Source organism: Vanellus vanellus (assembly GCF_965231255.1).
Source record: "Vanellus vanellus genome assembly, chromosome: 1".
Taxonomy (NCBI): domain Eukaryota; kingdom Metazoa; phylum Chordata; class Aves; order Charadriiformes; family Charadriidae; genus Vanellus; species Vanellus vanellus.
The window spans coordinates 94,708,573-94,734,153 of NC_138905.1; the positions used below are offsets into that span (position 1 = coordinate 94,708,573).

The window sequence follows — 25,581 nt, forward strand, 5'->3', positions numbered from 1 at the left end:
TGTCAGAAGAGCGCATCTATGGAATCCTGATTAGCTAAAAGAATTAAATAAAATACATGCTTATTTTTCTTTATTATTTTTAGAAGTATTCTTGTTCCTAATTCCAGCAAGGCAAAGTTTCACAGCCGTGGAGCGAGAGCAACATCACAGAGGTGTAAATGCCCCATCCCTGGAAGGATTCAAGGCCAGGCTGGATGGGGCTTTGAGTAACCTGGTCTAGTGGGAGGTGTCCCTGTCCATGGCAGGGGGTCGGAACTAGATGATCGTCAAGGTCCCTTCCAACCTAAACCGTTCTGTGAATCTATGAAATGACCTCGCACTCACTCAGCACCGGCCTGTGCCCAGGAGGCAGGGGAGGAACAAGGATTCCCGGAGGCAGAGCCCGAGCTTCACCCCACGTTCTCTGCCTCCACCGCTCCCGTTACTCGGCCGGCCCGTTGACGGGCCCTCAGGCCTGAAAAACCGGCTAACAGACGGCCAGCACCGGCCCCCGCGCCGACGGAGGAAGGGGAGCCCCGTCGGGCCGGCTGCGGGCGGGACGTCCGTTAACGGCCGCGACATCCGTCAGCGGCCGCCGCGGCTCGCGCCGCTCCACCCCAGCGGGGATCGACCGGAGCGCGACACCCCGAACGGGCCCGGGGCGGCAGACAGAGCGGCTTCAAGCCCGAGAGCCGGCCCCGGGGAGACACGGGGCGGGACGCCCACCTCGCAGTAGTAGCGACAAGCGGAGCCGGTACGCGCCGCTGAGCGCTCCCCCCGCGCTGAAGGAACATTCGCCTCGGCTCTGCTGCTCAGCCGCCTGCCACGTCGCTGCCCTCACAGGTCGACGCGCAGCTGCAGCCAGGAGCGGGGCGAGCCGGGCTCCGAGGCGGCAGCGGCCGCTGCTCAGGCACCGCGGCCAAGCACACCATGCTGCCGCGGCACCGCGCATCTCCCCCTCGCCCCCACTGCACGCCCCCAGCGCCCATCACCAGCCCCCCTGGTGTCCCGCACAAAGCTCCCCGCTCACCCGCCGCGCCACAACCAGGGGCGCTACCCGGCTCTCGCCCCGCCCCCACCGGCCTTACCTGGCGGGGCGGGGCGGGGCAGGACAGGGCGGCCGGGGCGGGGCGGGGCGGGGCGGGGCGGGGCCGTCACGCCCGGCGGCGCGCGCCCCCTGGCCGCCCTCCCCGTCGCCACCGCCCTGCGCGGGCGCGCGCAACCGCATTCTCTTTGACAGCCGGCCCCGCCCCTCCCGGCCCGCTCCGATCACGTGACAGCGGGGCTCCACCCCGCCTTTAGCTCGCCCGCCCCTTCCCGTGGGTGGAGGGCTGCGCACGCGCGCCAAGAGCCATCAGCTGTCCCGCCCCGCCCCGCCCCTCTCCTCCTCCCCCCCCGCCCCGCGCGCTTTCCCGCCTTGCGCGCGCCCCTCGCGCAGGCGCGTGGCCACCGGACCGAGCGCGACGCGGCGTCGAGCGCCGGTGTGTCGTCACGCGTGTGCGACATGGGGTGGGCGGGAAGAGCACAGGGAAGGGCGGGGGTTTCTCACGTGACCGGCGGGAAGGGTAGTGGGGGGGAGGGGGGCGGTGCAGGTGCTGCCGGTGCGGCCGCCGCTGCCAACCGAGATCGTTGGCCGTTGGCCGAGGGGCGGGGGAGGCGGTCGTCCTCCTCCTCGTGTGGCCCGCCGGCGGCATGCAGAACGTCATCAACACGGTGAAGGGGAAGGCCCTGGAAGTGGCCGAGTACCTCACCCCCGTGCTCAAGGTGCCGGTCCGCGCGGTAGCAACGGTGGGGGAGGGGCAGCGGGGGGGGGGGGGGCGGCGCGGCGCGAGCTGCCTGAGGCGTTGGAGCCGTTAAGAGTCGGAGGACGCGCCCGCCCTCTGGCGGCGGGGTGGCTGCGGAGCCGGGAGCCGCTGGGGTCATGGGTGGTGGTGGTGGTGGTGGTGGTGGTGGTGGTGGTGGTGGTGGCGGCGGCGGAGGAGGAGCGGCTTCCCTCCCCCCCCCCCCCCCCCCCCCCCTCTTCGGGGTGTTGCACGCAGCGCGGCTCCTTATGGCCGCTACCGCCAGCGTAGGCATTTTCCCGCCGCTCCAGCGGGGCGTGAGGGGCGCCCCACCACCCCTGGAGTCGCTCCGCCTTGCCAGAAGCCGCCCGGCGGCCGCGGCTTCGCTTGGCTTCGTGTCGTCGCGGCCGGAGGAGCTCCGCCGTTGCGACGGCTTTGCGCTAACCGGGGGTGGGGGGGTGGGTCTCTGAGGGCGCGGTGCTCCCTCACGCATCAGGGGCCGGCTCCGCTCGGCCAGCCTTGCGGCGGCAAAAGCCATCGGGCCTCATCCTGCTCCGGGGCGTACACCGAGTTGGAGCCCATGTTCTGTTAGTGGCCGAAGCCTGGGAGGTGCAGGCCGCCTTCGAGAGGGCAGGTGTTGCAGGTGCTACTGCTCGAGGAACAACTTATTTGTTGCTGTTTTCTATTAAAGTGGCTAAACTTTAAGTGATTGTGTGACCAGGAAGGGAAATCCAAATGTGCTTCTGTACTGATAGGTTTAAGCCTGGTTTCAGGAACGCATTGCAATAGTTCTTTTGAGTGCCACTTCTTCAGCTGGCATAAAAAAAACAAAAACAAACAAGCAAACAACTAGTCACATCTTTGTTATGTGAGCAGGTATAAAGTTATGTAGCATAGCTGATTTCTGGATCAGCATGACTATATTAATGCAAGGCTCTGTGCACTGAAGTAACGGCAAGTAGTAGAAATGGGCTGTTTGGTTCTTGAGAGTGAATTGTAACGGTCTGCTTGTAAAGGTGTGCAGCACATCTGTTATAATTCCTGTTACTGCTTGTTTAGGTAGAAAAAAATGTGTTTTTCTGCAGTTGTTAGACTACATCCCATCTTGTGCCTTCTATTTACAAATCCTTTTTTATGTAAAATGCAATTTTGTGTTTGAATGCTTAACTTGTCATCAGTTCTTCAGTACTGTTTTTCACATTTATCTATGTTTTTGAAAAAATACTTCTACTGTAATTGCTTATGACAGCAATCTCTCTAGCTGTGGTTTTATAGTGTGACCTTCTATATGCCTTGTACGCCGCAACTTAAAGAAGAAGGCAGTGATACTCAATTGTTAATTGAACTTGTTCCTCTGTGGTATATAGTATGCTCTTGCCTGGATAGTTGACCTTTCTAGAGTTGCCCACCAATGTGACATATGTGGGCTCCAGTGAAGTTATGGTGTGGAAAGGTGAAGTGACTTGTTTACCATAGTACAGTTGCTGTTGCACACTGATGTAATACTGGAGGAATTCTTGTGCCCAGATGTACTATTGGGAGGAGGCAGGAGTAGAACCTCCCACAAATGGGGGGTGATAATATTAATGTGTATACTTACCCTTTACAAGAGGTTAAAATAAATACTCCAACTTGTTAACTGCGGAAAAACACTAGACCTGTGTGTCTCACTAGCTTACTTACCACAGAATGTACAGAGATGAAAAAGTGAACTATTTACCCTCAGGGAACAGAGGATGAGTATTTTACATATTTTTCTTGGGTAATTCCAGAAACAGAAGTTTGTGCGTGTTGCCTACTGCTTATAGTTAATTTTGAGGTTAAAGAGTAAGTTGTCTCCACTGTGGTGTTGCATAATGTGTTATTGAGAATTCTGTTTTACAGTAATCCAAATTGCTAAATTAGGGTTGTTTGAGTTTCTTTGATTTCTGTTAACTAGCATTTAGTGATGTTATGATGTTTGTACAACTGCTGCTTTGCTTATCTTAATCTTGTTCTTAAATGTCTCCTCTTTGGAAATGAGGGAGAAAGGAAGCAAGCAGTATTGTATGAAACAGGTGTGCTTGTTTCCTTTTACATAGCACAGGTAATAGCATGCACCAGGGTGAAGCATCAAGAATAACTAAGTTAAGCAGTGGCTGGTTTTCGTTAATGAGTTCCTAATGATCAAATAAGGTGAAGTTGTAGCCAAAAGTGATGTGTTTTTCAGTGGCTGCTTTTAGTCTTGATAGAAAAAAAATCATGACTTCTTTAGGATAAGAAGTTATTTGGTAATTGATGATGCAAAAATTTGAAAAGCGAGCTATACCATGGATGAAATCTTATTCTTTTTCAAAAGCCGTTCTTAGATAGCGCTAATGCTGGGGCACAGTAGCTTTCCTTGGTGCTTGAGACTTTTCTGAAGAGAAAAAACAAACAGAAACAGAAATCTGAAACAAAATACGCTTACTCTAGATTAGAATATGCTAAAAAATGTTGTATCCTTAAACTTGATAAATGTCACCTTTAATGCAAAAGTACTTCATTTCTCCATGCAGAACTAAATCATGTTGTTGCTTGCCATCCATAAAAAAAACATGACAGAGAGAAAATGAAAACTGCTTCTATGGGTTGCATAATGAAGACACAGAAATGGGTATTTAAAAAAAAAGCCAACAACTAGGTTTTTCTATGTAACTCTTCTTACCATAGAAAAGCTGGTTAGGTCATTCATTTCATGACCTTTCTTAACTGCAAAGCCTCATATCGATGCATTGCAGTGCTATTCAGTGCCTAGAACAGTCCCAAAGTCCTGACTGTGAGAACCAACTGGTTTTCTGTCTCTTACTGGTAAATGTAATACTGAGTGCTGGGTATCTTTTGTTCATTATTGACATAATTGGCTGTAGCAAAAAAACTGTGACCTTTTTTCATAATACCTCACATTCCACAACAAGTAATTTTGTTGAGCCTTACATTACAGGGTATGGAAGCAAGCTGCCTGTCAGCCCTGGCAGAGGTTGCTTCCAAGCTCATTCGCAGTTCTCTATGAGCAGAGCTAGTTCCAAGACAAAAGCAGAGCAGATGTCTGTCTTACCTGTAAACTGGGGTACTTTGATTTGTCAGCAGTTCTCAAAATTTCTAAACTTTCTTTATTGCAGGAGTCCAAGTTTAAAGAAACCGGAGTAATTACACCTGAAGAAGTAAGTATTTAGAAACTTGAAATATATTTTGAAAGTAATGATAAATTTTACTCAAAATGACCATGTTAATATCAAACAGTTCATGTCTTTGCCAAATAATTACTGCTTCTTGCAACTATTTCCATTAAGTGGAAGTTCTAAATGGCCTTTTTACTCTGCAGATGAAGTAGATCTTGTAAAATTGCTCTTGAGATCACACTTGACATCTGAATGTGGGATGCTTTTTTCCTGTATTATGTCATGAAAAGCTTGTAAGGAAGCTCGTGCTGGGTCAACAGCCCTATTTCTCGTGGGAGTTCAGGACTAAAACAGGGATATATTGATTTCAGAAGTCTTTTCCGTAAGCAACTCAAAGGGGAACTTGTATCTTGGGAACAGTCTTTGCTTACCTCACTTTTGGTTCCTTCCAAGGCTCTGGCTAAATCACTACATGTGCTTGTCCACACCAAGTATCCAATGATTGTTATTTTTTTCCCCTCTTCTCTAGGCTGCTTCAGGCTGGTTGTATTTTGGATTGCTTCCAAGCAGTTGTAGTTTTTTTTAAGGAGTCTGCTGTGAAGAGAAACAAACAGGATTTTTTCTAGAATAGTAAAAACAGTGATTGTGCAGTGCTATTTTGACATCCCAGTTCTGCTTTTTCTCATATTAAACTGCTACTGTTCTGAAAATACATTATCTTTACGAAGGTATATAAAAACAATGTTAAGACTGTTAGGTAGAATGAAAGAAAAATGGGACAGAATGCACAAATGTGAAGGTGAGATGGACAAAGATGGAACAACTGGTGACTGATGCAGGTAGATAATGTGGACAGAAATATTTTTCCTAACATTGGTACCTAGCACTTTTCTGCTACGTTGCATGGCAAGCACGAACTCATGCTTTCTATGATCCAGAAGAGTACTGCTTAGAAAAACAGGCTTAGCAACATGATGTTCTGCTGTTCTGATAATAATTCATATATGTGTGTGTATATACATGTTCATATGTTATTTATTACATAAATATAGTTATCTATATTATATATAAAACAAACGTGACAGAGAAAGTCTGGACAAATGTTCTACTAATGCTTAATCCCTTCTTGATCTATGGGAGAGAACTTTGAAGTAGTACTGAAAGAAAAGGTACTTCTGTAGAATGCAGCAAGAGCCACACTGTGTTATATTAAACAGTTTGCAGCACTTAAGCAGCAGTAAGAATGCGCAGAGTATGTATTTGCCGTACAAAGTTAGATGCTGATAGGATGAATAAATGGGATCCTTCAAAGCAGTAGTCAAGGGAAATAGTTATACAGCAAGAATAATTTTTGGTTAAATTTAGGTGAGACTGGAGCATGGATCTGCTGATTGTCCCTTTGACAGACTTTCTTCTTCCCTGATGGTTTTGGTCTTTATTTAGTAATGATTGCTAAAGAAGAATTGAAAGTATTGATAATGATGCTAGGAAGTTATCTTTGAATAAGTTTGGATATCTTGGGTAGTAAATCTCAATTCAACTGTATTTTAGTCTGAGATGCTGACTGTTTTATAGACTTTGTGGGGTTTCTGTGGCTTGCCTCTGAAAATGAATCAATTAGCAATAAGGCTAAAGATGACTCATTAAGCAAACTCAGCACCTACTCCCTCTTCATGTATCTGTGTACTTGCTTTAATTGCAACAGATTCTTGCCTGTCATGAGTTTTTACTAGTTAATACCTCAGAAAGATAACCCCTGTTTTAATTTTATATTTAAGTACAGACAAATCTTAAAAATAATTCTTTCCATAAGATGTCCTAAAAAATATGTAAGAGTATATTTTAACATTGGTGCTACAAACAGTGTTTAAGTTCCTTAAAGAGAGAATTTTAAATAATTCTGGAGTTTCATGTGTTATTTATTATTATGTAAAGGCTAATGAGTTTTAAAATTTCCATGTATATTGGGAGAGATTGCTGTTTCCTTTAAGGTGAAGGTTTCACTTTTGCTAGAGACTTTTGTTGGAAAATGGGTGAAACAAAGCACGTTTGCAGAGATTAAAACTGTTAATCCACATGCAGTGCGTGTTATCATGTTTTCCACTATACTGATATGCCTTGCTTTGGAGGACATGGTGAGAAAATGGCTGACGCGCTGCAAGCTTGTAGTGTTGTGCTACAACGGCTTCTGGTCAGCTAGGAAGTATGTTTTATAAACTGGCATTTTAAGACAAGAAAGCAAGTGTAGCAATAGGTACACACCTCATTTTTCCAAAGTAACTGGTGCAAAGACCACACAAATCACTCTTTGTTAATGCAGGCTTGCCTTCCACAATTTATGTGTGCAAAACATAAGCCCAGTGGGTTAGACTTTGTTGGGTGAATTTTGGGTTCGTACACAAGTCTAGCATGAGTTTTCCAATATCGCTTTGATATAGTGATGTGATTTTATAAAAGCCTTTATCTCTGGTAATAAGAACAAGTAGAGTAAAGATTTTTAAAAACTGTTTCTTCAGAACTAAATTATGCATAAGTTTTTCAATGTACTAAGGCCTTGGTTATCTGTATTTAGTTAACATCAGTGGTGAACTATCATACCGATGGTCATTACTCAAAATGTATACTGTTTATTCCTGTCTTGCAGTTATCCCACTGATTTAATGAATTGATGTCAGTCTCACTTTTCTTCTTGCTGCAAAATTTTGAACACCAAAAGAGATTTTTTTTTTTTTTTTTTTACATTAAGCTCTCCGTTGTCTTTGTAAAACTTTAAGAGTGGCAAATAAAACCAGTTTCTTCATCACAAAGTAAACACTGTTACTGGGTCTAGAAACTTTTGTGCTTGTTTACAAGACTGTTAGGTAATACCACAGCTTTTTAAACTTGGTCTGAATTTGCTATTGTGCTTGGTATGCATTTCCTTCATGTGAAGTGGATTTAACCTTGGGTTTTCATGCTTAGTTAATGGAGTTAATTGAAATGGAGTTAAAAGAAAGCATCAAACTGATAGAAACAGTTATTTTTATTTATTATATTTTATATTCCTATCAAAGGAATGTGCAACTGAAATATTAATAGAGAAAAATTGGAGATTGGTTTCTTATGTCGTATTTAACAGTACTTTAATTTCTTTTTCCTGCCTTAACAGTTTATTGCAGCTGGAGATCACTTAGTTCACCACTGTCCTACTTGGCAATGGTAAGTAAAATCAAAAGAATTTTAGAAAGCTAGCATCCCTTCCTATGCTTTAATGTGCTTCCATCAGATACAACTATACAGTTATCTCGTTTCAGAGTAGTATGTGGGCTCTTGCAGTAGAACTAATGCTGGTTTTGTGATGAAGCTATCTTTGTCAGATGGGATTTATTTATTGTTCTGTGTAGCAGTAGTTGAGATGAGGATTTATTTGCTTGTTTTCCTAAGGCTTTAGAGGAAATAAGCTGGTACATACTGTGAATACTTTCAGTGCTTAGCTGCAGTAGCAGCGTGTCTCCCTGAGCTTGTCTTGGTGATTGAAAAAGCAAAGGCCACGTGCAACTGGAATTGCTAGGAAGTAGTTGTAGTTGGTATATTTTAGTCAATCATTTGTTAATTAAATTTGTTCAAGTTGGCCCACATCAGAGCACTTTGTGCAGTGCTTGCCCTTGGAAATCCTATAACTTTCATGTACAATAAGGGTGCAAATAAGGTGCTTTCTCACGTTTTACTGGTGTCTTGCATTATAAAACTGATCAGTTAGTGCCTAGATGGACATTGTGCAGTTGGTGTCATCAGGGTTCTTGGCTCTATACTGGGCCATGAAGAGCTGAAGGAGAAATTATTATGCTTGAAACATTGTTTCTTGCCTTTTTACTGTCTCCTTCCAAGAAAACATGATGTTGAATCTGGTTTATGTGCTAGCAGTTTGGTACAGGCTATTTAAAATGTTATTCTTATTTCAAACCAAAAACCACTGAAAGTGAAAGCAAATGCTTGAATAATGTGAGCTTGGCAAAGATTACTTGAGCTCTGGTGACAATGGGCAGGTTTTATATTTCTAGAGATCTGTTTCTTTTTCTGCAGTTGCTTTCTTCAATATTTGGGACTATGCTGTTGCTGATCCTAGAAAATTTCATGTAGACTAGATTGTTCGGTCAACTGTCTTTGCTTGTCCATCTCAAAGTGAAAGTAGTTTTTGAAACAGAAAATAGTTCTGATCCAAGGCTCCATAGTTTAGGGGTGACCAGCCTTTTTGACCCCATACCTATATCAAAGTCTTTGTATAGGGAAGAGTAAAGTTATAGCAAACAGATTCTGCGAATAGGTCAAGAGGAGTGTATAAAATGTTCCTGACATACAGTGAAAATAAGAGTTCTTTTGTTTGCAGATCATCAAGTTCTCAACCTTTTATGGTGCACTTAATTTTACAGGGCTTCAGGAGAAGAACTAAAAGTCAAGGCTTATCTGCCAACAGACAAACAGTTTTTGGTAACCAAAAATGGTAAGGCTGAAGTTTTAAATATAAGTGTTCTTAATATTGATAGCATGGTTGACTCTGCTGTCGGCTCTATTGATTGTCTGTATTGACAGGAAAAGCAAATATCTTGCACTTTGGATGCTTTGACTTTGCAATATTAAGAAAGCTTTTCCTGTACATCCAAAATCTTTTCCCTAGACCAGTTATTAGCAGGGCTTTGTACTAGTAATACAGCTTGCCTTCCTGAAGTAGAAATGAAGTTTAAACATTATAAACCTCCTTGTCTGTCTTTCCTTTCTCCTGTTCTTCAACTCATATTCAGCATCTAAAAGAAAAATATGTTTATTTTCCTCTTTCTTTTGGAAATCTCATGTTAATGAAGTGTTTCTGAAATGCCTTTCATAGTGACACTGATACTTCTAGTTCAACTATGTGATTAATGTTACTATTGATGTCAATAACAATATAAAACACAATTTTAAGTACAATTTTGATCAACTTCACAGTTGTGTATATATTTGTGGTGACCACCTTTTTAATGGATAAGAAGGTTAACACCTTGGCACAACCATGGAGAAATTGTTCTCGCGAAAGATCTTGTATCAAAATGTGTCAAAGACAATGCCATTTGAACCTTCAGTACTAAGAACAGCCTGTGGAGATTTTTACCTTCAATGGGTTGTATTTCATACTTGGATTTCACTTGTTGCCTTTTGGAGTATTGCAGTACACTATCATGTGAAAATGCTTGCACTGGTGTTGGACAGACTTTCCTGAGATGGTCCTGATGGCTGGGTGGCCAAGTGATCTACTTCATTTCTTTCTCCTCCACTTCCAGGGTCCCTCATTGCTCTGATCCTTCTAGATCACATTTCAAAATAATGTGTTTTCCTGCTGATGGTAACACAGTGGCCTACCACCCGAGTAAAAGTTGTGGACTATGGGTGAGGCCAGGAGCCATCTTACAGACCTAATTTTGGAAGTCTTTGGAGGACTTCACTGTGACTTTCATGCCCCTCTTCTCCCTTTCTGAAAGGTCTAGGAGCAATTTACAAATTCTGCACTTCATGTAGCTGTTTTGGGGTTTTTTTGCACAGTAAGTAGAAAAGAAGCATTTCTTACATATTGCTTGTTTGTGATGTTGGAAAAGGTCTGTTAATCAGATCCACGTTCTTTCTTTGACTATTTTATGAAAAACTTGTATAAAACTGTACTTGAATGGCTCTATGATGGATATTACTGAAGTTATTCTAGATAACACATTAATTCTAACCTCTTCTAAATTTCTAGATGTTAATTTATAATTAGACATGCCCAATACATAGCATAAATATCTGATTCAGAAGACTTTGTAGGATAATTTCTTGCTCCAGTCTGGTTTTGTATAGGAATGACTGTGTTCATTTTGTTTTGCAATTTTTTGCAGTGCCATGTTACAAAAGGTGTAAGCAGATGGAGTACTCGGATGAGCAGGAGGCAATTATAGAAGAAGATGATGGTGATGGGGGATGGGTAGACACTTTTCACAATGCAGGTATTCATAGTCTTGCTTCACACTTTGGGTTTGGTAATCTGAAAGATTTTCAGTTTCCACTCATAGAAAATAAAATCTTTGTTAGATATAGATGGCTGTGTACTAGTATTTAATCTGGAAGAAATAAGTTATGTTGCTAGCTACCCATTTGATTGGTACATGGCTGCTCAGATGTTTAACTGTATGGCTGTATAAGCCTGAAACAAGCTACTTTTTAGAGGTGTTGACAATAAATTATTTCCAAATTGTCATCTTATTTAAAAATGAGCTGTGTAGTGGCTCGTTCCTTAGTAAGGAGATCCTGTGAATAGAATGCTGGTTTAAATTATTTGTTTGAAGGATATGCAGATTTCTTTTTTAGCAAGATTGCATGTGAAGCATGTCGAGATCTTTATCTTAATTGCAACCTCAACTGACTTAATTATTTCAGTGTTTCCCATTCTGTTGAATTGTTGGATTGAACTAAAAGAGGGAATCATTGGGAAATAGCTATTATCTTAGTATGTGAGGTCACCGGGGGAAGGGAGGGACACACTAAAAGAAAATATCGTTAAATACAGAGATGGGTGTGGGAGATGATTCTTTTTTACACTATGTCTTTACATGAACTTGTGTGTATAAAGAAGTGTTAAAAATTACTGCTTACATGAATCTATCTCATTAGCTTTTCTAGCACAGCCTCTCATGAATCCTTTTGGTTTTTTCTAAGAATTGGCAATTTTATTAGTTTTAGTCTGTTTCTTCATGTTCTATCATGAGTTAATAAAACTGTCTTTCAATGTTGTTTTCTCTACCATTTCCAAACCTAGAAGGTACCCTAATCAGTTTTTAGTTTCTTTGGTGTAAATTTTATGCTGTAATGTGGAAGAAGTTCTCTAAATAGTTCAGCCAGGCTAGGGAAAAAAGGGTGGGAGAAGATGTCTTTTGTTTCTGTAGATGTACATTTTTCATACTGGCAATTCTTAAATGCATCACAGTTCATAGTTGAACACCCCACACCAAAGAAGTTATTTCATAGAAACATAGAATGGTTTAGGCTGGAAGGGACCTTGAAGATAGCATTCCAACCCCCCTGCCATTTGACATAGCTTTGTCATATCCTTGAATTAAGGGTGCATTCACCATCCTTGCTGTGGATAGACTCCTCTGCCAAGTTTTCCTTTTTAGGGTTGACTGGTCTGGGCACCATGCTGTGGTAGCACAACTATAAGATTCTGATTAGACCAATCCAGATCTCCAAACACTGTCAAAGGATATATAAAAAAAAAAAAATAATCTGTTTCCACCAATCTGTACAGATATCCTTTATAACACCACTTTTTCTGGTAGGAAAAAACATATGTAAATAATCACACAGCCACTAGAAATGCATTTTTTCCAAGCAGCATTCAACTGGCATTCCTTTTCTTTAAACAGTTATTTCTGTTGAGCAGTTACTTGATTCCCAGTTCATTCTCCATAGTGATGTAACTTGTTTTCAGCTGAAGAGTTAATTAGATAAATGTAGTGTGTCAAAACAGAATCTTGTCATGTATCCCAAAGAGTACCAGGTGAGAGCTGCAGTAAAACTAGAAAGCTAATGGGGAGAAACTCAAGAGTAGTTACTACTGGGATTTAGGATGTTTTTTACCTGTGTGTCCTTTCAGCTAAAAGCATTGAGTGTTCCGCTACATTATGCTTTGTCATTAACACATTGCTATCAAGATGCTCAGAAATATTCATAAATGGCATGCCTTGCTCACGAAGTTGAGTTTCATTGTTGTGATGTGAATGCTTATCCTGAACTCACTCTTATGCAAAAATTCCTTAAAATAAAAATCCAAATTACTTTGCCGTGTGCTGTCAACAAAATCTGTGTGATGTGCAAGAGCTGTGTTGTTGTGCTGCATGTTACTGGTATGGTTTCTTTATGGATATCCAGCACCAAATATGCTACCAATACCAAATAACAGCCCTTCAAATACCAAAATTGTTGTGAGATGTAACTTGGAAAGATCATATGCTGCTTTCTGAAATCTTTGCAAGCTCTTTCTGTACTATTCTGTAATAAAGAAACAAGCTTTTTTTTAACACAAACTTCTTGTTCAATTAACAGGCATAGTGGGTGCAACAGAAGCAGTTAAGGAGATCACACTAGACAGTAAGGTACTTGTTCCTAAATTTTCCTCTTGCTTTATTACGGGACCTAAAGGTAGTAGAAGCCTTAACTGCAGTAATCTAGTACTGCCTGTGAGAGATTAAAATATACTTTGTGTATATACTTTGCTGTTGTGTGTCATTAATTGGATTTAACTTCTAATATATTGTATATAGAAAAAATTGCTTGTTGTACAGTACTTAATTTCTTGGACCACGGGTCCAACCTAGAAGGACAACTCTTTCTCTGCTAATGTTCTGTTTCTCAAAGAACTTCACAACTTTCTTACTGGTTTTGGTGTTTGTTTGGGCTTTTTTTTAAAGAGGAAACTAGTCACCTGATGCTTACAATTAAAGCAGCTTCTAATGACAATAATTATTCGGTGTATTCTCATAAGGTGTTCATGACACCTGTGTAAATCGAGACCTCCCCCTTCTGAATCTCACTGGGATTGTCTGTTGGGTTTAAATGCTACGCATAGGCCCAAAGAAAAACTTGGCTGAGGGCTTGTGCTGTATTAATTTCTGTTGGACTGTGCTCCCTCAGACAATGATATCAAAATGTGGTATCTTTTGGGACTCTCTTGTGTTTTAAAAATATTTATGGAACTGAATGACACTCTTAGTTTATGGAACTGAATTACACTCTTAGTCACACAGTTTAGTTTTAGCTAGTCCTCTGAGAAGCAGGGAGTTGGACTTGATCAACCCTGAGAACTTGAGAGATTCTATGATAACTGCTGCACAGTTGGCTGTGAGTTAGGACATACAAAATCTTAACTTAAATGTTTAGTATAGCTGTTTAGTCATTGCCTTTTGAGATACGTATTTGGGTTTTTTAAAAGAAATTATGGGCTGTTTAACACCATGCTTATTCTTTGCTTAAGAATTAAATCATTCCAGATTACAATCCTTTTTAGTGGATTTTTAATGTCATACTAGGACTTTGAAACTAAGTTTGGTTAATAAGCAGATATTTGAGTCCAGTATAGTCCTTCTTAATATTGCAGAAATTACTTTTTTCTGGTTTACTGTATGTATTGACTGGACTTATACCTTAAATTTGCTGGGGCTGTTAGGCTGTGTAGGTGCAGCAAGCTTTAAAGCAGTGTTTTCAACTTTTAAAGGATAATATAAAAATACCAGAATGTTCAGCATCTTGTGAAGATGATGATGAGGAAGATGAAGGAGAAGCTGCAGACATGGAAGGTATTTCCTTAAATTGAGTGGGACATGCTTTATTTCAGGCCTTTAACTAAAGCAGTATTAGACACTATTCTTTCTTTTCATGGAATGCATGCTGAAAAATTCAGCAGACATATGCTTTTTACCATCTTTGTGTGTTCTTATTGAGGCATGTTTACTCTAGCTTGTGTGCTGAAAACTCTGAAAGTTAGTGACTGGGAAATTATTTTGAGTAGCAGAACAGATACAAGCAAGTATAAATTAGGGATTTAGCACAGTTTCCTGCCTTCTTCATACCAAGACTAAAACTCAGTCTGCCTACTTAAAATCACTTAAGGCTTGCTAATCATGTACTTACTGTAATCTTGGTCGAATTTGTATTAAAAAAGGTATATTCTGGTTTGGGGATTGGGAAGTCTACCTGAATAAAACATCTTTAGATACATGTAGATTGCTTTAAAGAAGCTGTTTATGAATGAGAAATATGGTGACTAGCTACAAGCTGAACACAGAATTTTATGGGTCTTCTTTTCAGAGTATGAAGAAAGTGGGCTATTGGAGACAGATGATGTGAGTGAACAGTTCTCTATCTTGTCTGTTACAATGCTTATCACCAATATGAGCACAAGCAAAATAAAAATAATGATAAGAAATGGCTGACATACCAAGCTTGTTACGATCAGTGGGATTAGTGAGGCTGGTTTCCTATGGATTTGTCTCCTGCCAATCTACTGCAGTTACCTTATGTCTTAGGTCGTCAAAGACTTTGATCACAGTAATTTTGCTTATTTTACTGCTTCTTTTCACTCTGCTTACACACAGTGCTGTATTCAGAAGAGGTGAAAAACGCAGTGGTTCTTCTTGAGGCTTACATGTGGAGGATGTGTGGCTTATAGGTTCAATAGATTACACTGCTGCACCAGACTGTCATGAGAGAAGACAGAGGGCATTGTTATTTGTGGTACTCTAAGGTCTTCATGAGCCTGGATAAACTGAGTCCTCTGGCTTCTAAATTTTCTGTTGGATTCAAAAGTTATTGCTGAAAGAAGGGATGGGGGTGTGACAATGTAGTTGCATGCTTCCATAAGAAGTTGGACCTTTTTTAAAAAAATAAAAAAAACAGCAAAAATAAATCCAAAAACCACTTGGTGGGAGAGAAACTGGTACTCCTAATTTAAAGACAAAAACAAAACCCAAAGCCTATATTTATTTTTTTTTTTAATGCTCGCTTAAGGACATTAATTTCAGTCTTACAGCTTTACATAGCTACTTAGGATGGGACAGGAGGGAACTCAAGACTATACTAATGTTGTCATTTTTACCTTGAACCAGGCAACACTTGACACAAGACAGATTGTAGAAGCTAACAAAGCTAAAGTTGATGTTGGAGGGGAAGATGCTATTCTACAGACAAGAACTTATGACCTCTACATCACTTATGACAAATATTACCAAACTCCAAGGCTCTGGTTATTTGGATACGATGAGGTATAGTTATGTTGTTTTTTTCCCCCACTTCTGTGAAATTAGACTTACCATGTCAAATAGCAAGGTTATTTTGTTGCTTATTCACAGTAGAAATTTAAAGGAAAAGATGGTGAGAAAACCATTATACAGTCAGGGTTGTAGTCAGGACTTATGGTACTTGCAGGAGGTTGGAACAATTTAACTGAAAATTGTACTTGGTAAGCAAGCCTGTTTGGAAGGAAGGAAATCATGCTCTGTCATTTGAGTTTCTGTTAGCTCTGTTGAGCTAGTAACAATCCCAGTAAACTCAGTCAAGTAAGCAGGTATGTGTTTTCATGATCTTCAGAGGGAGAGGACTAGACAAATCACTCTTCCCTTTCATGATTTTCTCGAGTTAAAGTTGGTTAGGGCTTACATCTCAAATACCTACATAGGAACCTAGATGGTTCTTAAATACATTGACTTTACCGTTCACCTGGTGTATTAAAAACAAAAATGCATGCAGTAATCTTTCTACACCTTATGGATTTTAACATACTTAGTTCTTTCAGTGTACCTTCAAAACTGTTGTATACAAGATGCTTATAATTTATGGTGCTTCATCTGTTAATGATGTCAGAATTATTGAGAAGGAGCAAGAGATTCTTTGTTAGTAATGTTTTTATTCTCGTTCCTTTTCCCATATAGCAACGGCAGCCTTTAACAGTAGAGCATATGTATGAAGATATTAGTCAAGATCACGTCAAGAAAACAGTGACTATTGAAAACCATCCTCATCTTCCTCCACCTCCCATGTGCTCAGTTCATCCATGCAGGTAAGTCTGTGTTTCTGGTCCTGATGCAGCGTGCAGGCACGAGGCACTTCACTAGTCTTGTTAAGGATTTGCTTTGGGTTTTCTGGACATATTTCCACAGTTGGCTGCCATAGTGATCTGCTAGCTTCTGAGGCAGCATGAAAGGAAGATATCAGCAATTCTCTGAAGTCATTTCAGTGCTCACTGCTGCAAGTGTATTCTGCAGTTACAGCTGTCTTCCCTCTGCTTGACTTGCTTTTCCTCTGCTTTCCCATGTACTCCAGAAGATGGCAGGCTACTAGAACTCTATAAAAGAAAATTCTCCTATGTTTTTTCATTTGCTGCTTTTTTTGGGGAAGTGTAAAAGCATAATGTATACTTTGAGAGCAGAAAAGGCTATTTGAATATGAAATAACTGTTTCTTACTTTGTAATAACTACCTTCTACTCCCCAAGAAGTCCTTGAAAATTTGCACTGATAAATAGAGGTCCTCTAATTGCCACACTGACATACTCATCGAACACAAGTGCAAAACACACTTGGGTTTAGGGTCTTTTGTTGTATTTTCCACGTTTCTCACCCAAGACATAGGGAGTAGGGAACTGAACTGTAGTTCAGTTAGCTGCACAGATATTTTTTCTACGTCTTTGAAAGGTACCTTTCATCTTAAGTGTAGGCCCTAACATCCTTTTAGGTGTCTTAGTGATACAGAGCCAATATCTTAAAGAGTGTAACTTCTCAGTTTCTTGATAGTATGAAGTTCTTGGAGATCTGAGTTTGGGCTTTTATGTCATTTTTAAAAAAGAAGTACCCTTTGTAGCCTTGCATATGTTTAAAAAAAAAAAAATAAAATTCCAGATTGCCCCTTTAAGCCTTGTAATTTCTTTTGACTTAAAGAAACACTTCTGGGATCCATGTCAGTAGCTTAGGTGTCAAATAATCAGCTTGTTGACAAGCTAGTGGTAGTTTTTGCAGACCCAAAACATTCTTATTTCTGGTTTAGGAATTATTTGATCATAAGATGAATCTTGGGAAGGGTATACCATTTTTTAGAGAGAGAGCAAGGGAGCTTTGCACCAAGTACTTTATGGCTGCTTTTGATCTTACTATGAGTATGTATATTCATGGATTTGTAAATGTCTTGTGTTTTTTCCAGTTCATAATTCTTTTAACTACTGCTTTACAACAGTCTTTGCTTTCACCAAGCAGTCAGGCTTATATCTGGACAATATTGAGCAGAGAAGCCATTGTACAACTGGGAAATAGCTTTTTCCCTAGTTTAGCTGTCTTGTAGAAAATTTTGAAGTGGTAAAGTTTATTGTTGGTCTTTAAATCCTCAGGTTTAAGTCTACATTAACACAATAGACCTGTGAAAATGTCAGTCTCGGTGCTTCTACAGGAAGTAGAACTTAGAAAACTGTTAGGAAAACAATAAAGAATAGAACAGAAAACAGCGTAAGGCCTCTATTAATCTGTGGGACCACCCACATGTTGAATGCTGCAGTACAGCTCTGGTCATCTGTTCTACAGTCCATGAGGTGAAGAAAGACTAAAACTGAAAAAATACAGAGGGGTTGTCTGGGATAACTGAAGTTATTTAGCTCTTTCCCATAAGAAACAATTGAATAACCTGGGACCCTTCAGCTTTGGAAAAGGCAGCTGAGGAGGGAGTTCTGATTTCAGTGATCTTCATTATGAACATTGCAGAAGGTGAAGTAATAGGTATGTAGTTTTTTCCAATAGTAAAACTGGTAGCATTGAATGCTACTCACTGCTAGCATGTTCAAAGCCAGAAAAGGGATTAAACTCTGCACATAGCACCTAATTAAACAAAATATTTAAGCAATATGATGTTAATGAAAGAAAAAATTGTCAAGAGTTGTTATTAAAAGTGAAGTAATTAGAATGCTTCAGGATTAGAAAGACCCTGGGTTGCATACTGCTGGAAACTAGCAGTACTTTGGGGGAAGCATTACAAATTGCTTCTTCTGGCTTCTTTCTTGAGCAAGTACTATGAGATAATAAGCAGGAGGAGGTAGACCTTTGGTTTGATCCAGTAAGATATTCTTGTACCTTACATGAACATACCAGTCCTGAATGTAGGAAGACTTAACAGGCTGACTAGGAAGATTATTAATTTAATAGAAGAAAAGGAGGAAAAAAGGCTGAAGCCAAGGCTTAATTTAGTGATTGCTGGAAGCCCTGTTAATAAATTGGTTGGGAAGAAGCTCCTGTTGATGGATGCAGGCTGGAAGGGCAATCTCAGAAAAAACAAATATGACCAAATATTTGACCATGATAGCCCTCACCGACTAGATAAACATGTGGGTTTTGTACTGGGCTGTGGCTGCAATGTAATCTGCTTAATTTTACAAACACCTTTGCAGAGTAAGAACCAATTTGATGCTAGTCTGCAAATTTGGATTGAGAGTCTTCGTGGATGGAGAGCTCTGTGTTCATGTTTTCATTTCTTCCTCTGAAGCCAGCAAAGTGCCAGCGCCTTTGTTATGTAATCCACATCTACATGTGAAGAAATGGTTTGCATCATGAGTCTTGTTCCAATTAGTCTTTTAAGCATGAAAGAGATGATTGATACTGCAGTGAGACAGATTTTTTGGCAGTCTTAAATGTGGAGGAAACTGTCTAGTCCTTCTTAAAAAGCAACCTATTTGACCAGCAACTGCTTAACATCGGAAGGGCTTGGAAAGGTCATCTTGAGACTGTGAAGAAAAAGGCTAACAGCATGTCTAAAATGAAGGTTTTAAGTATGTTTCTTACTCTGAGGTGGGCTATTATATTTTCTTAAATTGGTAGGGCTAACAGCTAAGAAGGTCTGAGCTTCTGAGGTGAAAAATAATGGCTAGAAACATTGTTTTATTCTAAATTTAGCTAGGAAGTACCAGTGTTTAGCTAGCTCTGCTGCTGTTGCTTCCCTGCACATTACAATAATTGTGTAACATAGGATATTTGGATCGCCCCAAATTTACTTGGCTTTCTTGTGACGTCTATATCCCTATGCCATGCGTCAGAGGAAGGAAAGAAATGGCAGTCAGATGCTGCTGTCAGCTGCTTGAGATTGCTGCTATTTTGAGTAGTTAGTTGAAACTTCATCTTGCAGCTCTGCTATAAGTTCTATTTCTTGTCAGCAGTTCTATGGTACTGTGAGGAACTTCCTCATTAATTGCTGCAAACTGGTTTAATCGCAATTCTCAACTCTTTTATGTGGGTTTTATGAAGGGGCTATAAAACTAGTTAACTGCTAAACACATTTACAATTACATCTGAATTACTGGCACTGATTCCAAGGGCTTTTTTTCCTCTATTTCAGAATAAATGGTGGTAGGCTTCTGAACTCTTTTTCCTTCTCATATACTCTAAATATCTGCAGGGAAGTGACTAGACACAACTGCAAGGTTCAGTGAATTGTAGATCTTAAAAGTTAAGTGAGTATTGCGGATTCAGAATGTTTCTCCTAATGATGACATTTTTCCCCACGTCTCATTGTGTATGAGCAGTTATAGACACTGAATCAAGTGCATAGGTAATTTTTTTCTTTATTTTATCTTGCATTTAATCTTTGTCTTGCATTTTATCCTCTTTTATGGAAGCTTATAGTTGTTGTCCACTATAGTTAAAGTCCTGTGGAAGGCCTTTTACCTCTATGAACTGCCGGGGGTAAAATGAATAACTTCTGGTGTTGGGGTTTTTTTTCCCCCCTGTCAGGAAGGCTTTTATTTTTTCCTTTTACTTTCTGATGGTATATATTTCCCTTCCAGCTAATATTCAGACAATGTTAGTATGTCAGCTGTGCTGAATTCCAATATGAAGTTGATAAATGTTTTGACTGACAGCTTTGGTCAGTTGTAAAGTGGGAAAGGGTTTCTTCAGCTGGAAAGCAAACATCCCTGATGAGATCATAAAGGGTCATCTAATCAATCTAGAAAATCAGCTTCTTTCAACTTATTTTTAAACCTTTAATGTATGGTTTTAACTCTGTATATTTCGATTTATTTTCAATAGAAACAGCAGTATTTCTAACTTCGAATATGAATAATAACTCGTTTATATTACTTGAACCACCTCAAAAGTAGGTTGATATACTGGAAAGTAAATGAGGTGATTTTAGTAGATATTTTAAATGTCTGATCTATTTGGTAGCTCAAGTGATCTACAAACAGGTTCTGAAACAAGCATTGGTGAGCACAGAGTGTATTTAGTCATCTAGAGTTAAGAGTTTTTCCTGGGGGACTTTTATTCAGAAGTTTAAAAAAAAAAAAAAGTCAGATTTCTAGACAGCAGGATATTTTAGATGCCATTTCTTCCAAAGTTATCTTATTTCTTTTCACTGGGGGGGAGGTTATGCATACTTCATATTAATTCCTCAAAATTTTCTTATAGAAAGCTGAAAACAGGAAAGTTTATAAAGCCACCTGCAAAGCTTATCATGAGTAACTGCATGACAGTAAGAATGGCCAGAATGGAATGATCTGGAATTCAGATATCTAACTAGTCTTTAGAAAACAGAAAAGAGCAAATGTCATTGAGATGTATAAAGTTGAGTCAGGATCCTGTTAAAGACTTCTGATTGCTATAGGGTGACCTGTATTCTGTGCCAGTACAAAAAATACCCTGCTGTTATGGGTGAGGTCAAAGCTTAAGTTTTGACAGTGGCCAGGTTCCTATATACAAGCAACTGGCCTTGGCACCTGATATGGCACGTGCTCTACAGGGGCATCGTGAGGATCCAGGATTGGAATCAACTGTGAAGGTTAGCTGATTTGCAAAGACCAACAGCACAGCAAATGACAAATGCTGACCTTTAGTATTTCCCCAGACTTGCATGTTCCTGTTTAGAGTGTGTCTTGGTAACTTGTTGCAACAGCTTCCTTCCTTGTGTTTGCAGTCACTGGCAGCATGATTAACTTTGGAGGTAACTACTAAATGCTAGTTACTGCTCAGCTATTTAGATTTGCATAATGGTATCAAAGCATGGTCAGAAAGTTATGCAAACTCTGCTTACTACTCTTCCTTGTTCTCGGTAGGCACACAGGTTGTTTCAGGATGGGTATTTTAAACTGCTGCTAACTGGCTTGCAGTCTTGTGTAGGTGGATGTCCATGGCTATATATGACCTCACTGATAAAGATTGCCTACAGAATTATGAATTAAAACCAAAGTTGGAGTATAGATAAAAGTAAGATGAGCAATCTCTCCTAGTTTACTGCTCATTGAGCAAGGAGGGTTGGACTAGGTCATGACCAGTCTTTTCCAACCTTAGCTATTCTGCCATTCCGTGTTATATTCCCAGGATCAGCTTTGTACATAAATGTTTGTGTGGTTACTGATGACTTAATGTCTAAACAGAGTGACCTGAGGAAATGTTTGTAGTGCTCTACAATAACAGAGTCAGGAGACAGAAGCGGCTAGCTTAGAAACTCTTGATCTGCCATGGAACCCAGTTACTGCTAGAGAAAGTTTCCATAGCCTAAGTCAGTCCCGGAACAACAGTTCTGAATTTATGCAGGGTTGGGTTAGCCTACCTTTCCTAGGAAACTATGAATTGTTTAAATATTTGATACCTCTTAAGTTCTACAAATTTAAGAGTGCAACAGTTTGAGCTAAAAATGTAGCAATTTCTAAGCATCTTCTTCAGGGATCATCTGTGACCCTCTGGTGGCTTGCTGCTGGTGAAGATTACCTTCTGGGGACTTCTCTGGTGGCTTCTTTGTCATTTACTAATTAAAACTTATACTAGTGACAAGCAATATGTATTGATTCTCGTTATGGCACTCAGTCTACCTTGTAGTATAGAACATCTTTCGCTTCCCTTGTGAAGGTAAGGAGCTGCCAAATAGTGTTACATTCATCACTTCCAACAGTAACTGAAAGTTAATATTGGATTTTTTTTTCCCTTAGTAAACTGGAAGTTTTCTCTTGCTGCTTCTGAAGCTAACAGTCCAAAGCTATTTAATTTGCACAAAACACAAACTTATTGAGATGAAGAGGGAGTTGCTTTTTCCTTGAAATATTTTCGCTGTTTCGGATCTGTTTTTCAGGCATGCAGAAGTCATGAAGAAAATAATTGAAACTGTTGCAGAAGGTGGGGGAGAACTTGGAGTTCACATGTATCCTTTTTCATTACCACATGGTATTCTTCAAAATTTCTTGCAGTGTAAGGAGCTGTTACCTCATCGTTCCTAAACTGGAATGCAATTGTGTGTGAACACTGTAAACAACCGCTTGTGGTAGCACTTACTAGAGTTCTGGGATGAGCTCCTTTGTGCCAACAAACTCTGTTAATCAGTTGTTGGGAGCGGGGGGAGGGTAGCAGGAGCAATGGGGAACGTACATAGGACTGAAGGGACAGGATTGAGCCCTTGTTTGTAGGGGTGTGAAGGAGGTAGCTGTGGGTATGAAACTGAGATCCCAGTGTAGGAGGATGAGTCTGGAGGTTCACAGACTCTGGCCGGAGTGTGATCACTGCTCTTCGTACAGCAGCTTCTGTGTTAGGTCTGAATCTAAGTTTCATTTCTGAACGGTGTAGAGGTACCATTATTCTCTACTCTGCGTGTGACCAATATCTTGGTAAAACATGCGGCTGACAAAAAAGCAGTGAAAATTACTGAAATCATTCTGAACATCAATATGAAATGCCCCACAATTAGAATTTTCTTTTAGCAAGGTGACTGATCTTAATTATGCTTTGTCATAATTGATACTATGCTTTCTGACTGAAGTAACCTCTAAGTTAGAAGCAGGTGTGTCCTTTCAAAATAGTGTTCTTTTGCTGCTCTAAGGCAAGCAAGGGGGGATTACTGAGCGGTTATAGGCAGATGAGGAAGGTCTCCTCTACAAAGGCAGACTTCTCAGTTTAGCAAAGCTGGTATCTCTACTTTCCGTCATCAATAGGAAGGAACTCTTTCAAAGGATGGTTCAGAACAGGAATCTATTTCTGAGCCACTGAAATACTGAGGAAGAGCCTACTTTCCCTGCAACTACAGGACGGTAGCTAGGGATTAGCCTTGCTACGTACAATTCACATTGGCATTTTTTAGTAACCACTATTAAGTATGTAAATGGGATTGTAAAAGTTTGTGTCGTGCTTGTAAGATTTATTGAAAATAACTCCTGGTTCCCTGCTTCAACTTGGAACAGGAAGGTCTGTATGTTTACGCAAGCATCAGATGTCATTACCAGAGTTCTGCTATATTAATTTCCCAGTCTCTAACTGTATAATTGCTAGGTGTTATTTTTGTATTAGTAAGAAATACTGTTGAGCTGACCTTTGAATTGACTTCTGCCTTGTTTTACAGGATTTCTAGCTATTGCACATTTTCCTTAACAAGAAACTCAGGTACCTTCTTATTTTCTTGAAATTTGTACAGGCGGTCATTCCAACGATAGAATATGACTACACGAGGCACTTTACAATGTAACTAAAATAAGAGATGTCCTCCTCTAATTATCAAATCTTTTTTTAAATAACCCGTTCATGTGACTTATGCAACATTATACACAATTTCTGTAACTAACCTTTTATCAAGTTGATGCATCAAAATAAAATGTTCCATTACCAGCCTTTTTAATAAAAATCTTTGTGTGTAATATAAATAAATCACTGTCATTCTGATACAAGCACTGCAATGAGAGGTGGGATTTTTTTTTTCTGCATAGTTCCTTCAATTTGCTTTCAACAGACAACTATTTTTGTCTATATTGGAAGCTAAGATCCATTTTCCTAGAAGCCTGATGCTTTTGGCTTCACTGCTGATTCCTGAAAATGTGAATTTTTTATTATTCCTCCCATTTAAATTCACTTGAGTTATGTGGGTTTTTCCCCAGTTATGAATGGTTGTTTCCTCTAGCTGGAGAAGGAATCTGAAAGCTGAAAGGAAGTAAGTGGTCATCTTGTTAGGAAAGTTTGACTACATCTTAAACTAAAATAGCTGTGACTAAACAATCTTTGAAAGGTGATTTAGATTTATACTTGAGCAAGACTAGTGTTTTGAGATGGAATGTTTTGGGAGATGAAGGAGGAATATTAGTATGTAACCTGTTCATCTGGTAATAAAGACAAGAACGGTCTTATCGACCAAATTATAGCTTGGGAGTAAAGGGAGATGATTGCTATGGTACAGCAAGGTTCATTCGTGATTACTTGTCTGCCTCAACTACACTAACTGGTGGTCTAATAGCATGAGTTCCTTTTTGGGGTAAATATACATGGAGTTGTTTATGAATTCAAATATTGCAGACGCATCCAGGCTTTAGCAGCCACTTTCTGCACTGTAAAGTGTAAGTTTTTCATTAATGAAAACGAGAGGAAAGGATGATAGTATATGTGTGTGTGTGTGTATATATATATTTATATTTATTTGGTTTACTTAAACTCTGTTTAGATTTCAGGACAGCATCTTTGTCTCCCAAACATCCAACTTGCATTCTGCAAAGTAATCTGAAGTTGGGCTTCTGCAACTTACTGAATTTACTGTTGGGTAGGAGGGTTGGCCCCTGTCCTGGCACAACTGGTCCTTATCTTGGGTGTCCTCTGTACCATGCTCTTATTTACTTGAGAGCCTGTAATCAAGTTCTGTGTACTATGCTTAAATTGGCTTTCCTCTTTTGATATCTATCTTCACTTCCTCTTTCTTGGACAATATCTTAAGCAATGTCTGTATAAGTGAAGCATAATGCTAGCTGAAACCTGTTAAAACTTAACCACACCCACTGAGTCATGCCATAAGATTTTCCCTATCAGACTAATCTCAAAGATGTTTTGGGCTTTTTGGTAATAAAGGAAGTAGCTGTCCTCCACCCAACAAATAGGGGGGTTTGGAGGGGAACAAACTGGGAGTATGACTTAAAATAATCAGCAGTGATGTATATTTTTTTTTTCCCCCTCTTTGCTCTGTCAGAATCTTTTGAAACATCCTTCTCCCTAAAAGGTGTCTATTCTCCTCCTTTAGGAAGGTGAATTAGTCTTTCACTAGTCTCCAGTATGTTAACTAATAACACATTCTTCTTTGTCAGGCTGTAAGTGGCATAATTTATTTTTTTAAAATATAAACTGATTAAGGCGTTTTTCTTTGACCCTAGCAGAAAAATAGAGG

General features: G+C 40.2%; 1 protein-coding gene across 1 annotated transcript; it reads left to right on the forward strand.

Moving 5' to 3' along the window:
• Window positions 1-1,555: 1,555 nt before the first annotated feature.
• Window positions 1,556-24,049, forward strand: ATG3 (autophagy related 3). The gene is made up of 12 exons (XM_082493985.1): window positions 1,556-1,743; window positions 4,901-4,942; window positions 8,049-8,098; window positions 9,310-9,380; window positions 10,783-10,890; window positions 12,986-13,035; window positions 14,154-14,235; window positions 14,747-14,781; window positions 15,544-15,699; window positions 16,366-16,493; window positions 22,528-22,596; window positions 23,826-24,049. The coding sequence occupies exons 1-12, from the start codon at window positions 1,672-1,674 to the stop codon at window positions 23,905-23,907; spliced, it is 945 nt and encodes a 314-aa protein (XP_082350111.1). The 5' UTR covers window positions 1,556-1,671; the 3' UTR covers window positions 23,908-24,049.
• The last annotated feature ends 1,532 nt before the right edge of the window (window positions 24,050-25,581 follow it).

Coding starts and splice junctions, on each gene's coding strand:
- ATG3 (XM_082493985.1), top strand. CDS start 1,672: ATGCAGAACGTCATCAACACGGTGAAGGGGAAGGCCCTGGAAGTGGCC. Junction 4,943..8,048: donor GAGTAATTACACCTGAAGAA/GTAAGTATTTAG, acceptor CTGCCTTAACAG/TTTATTGCAGCTGGAGATCA. Junction 13,036..14,153: donor AGATCACACTAGACAGTAAG/GTACTTGTTCCT, acceptor CAACTTTTAAAG/GATAATATAAAAATACCAGA.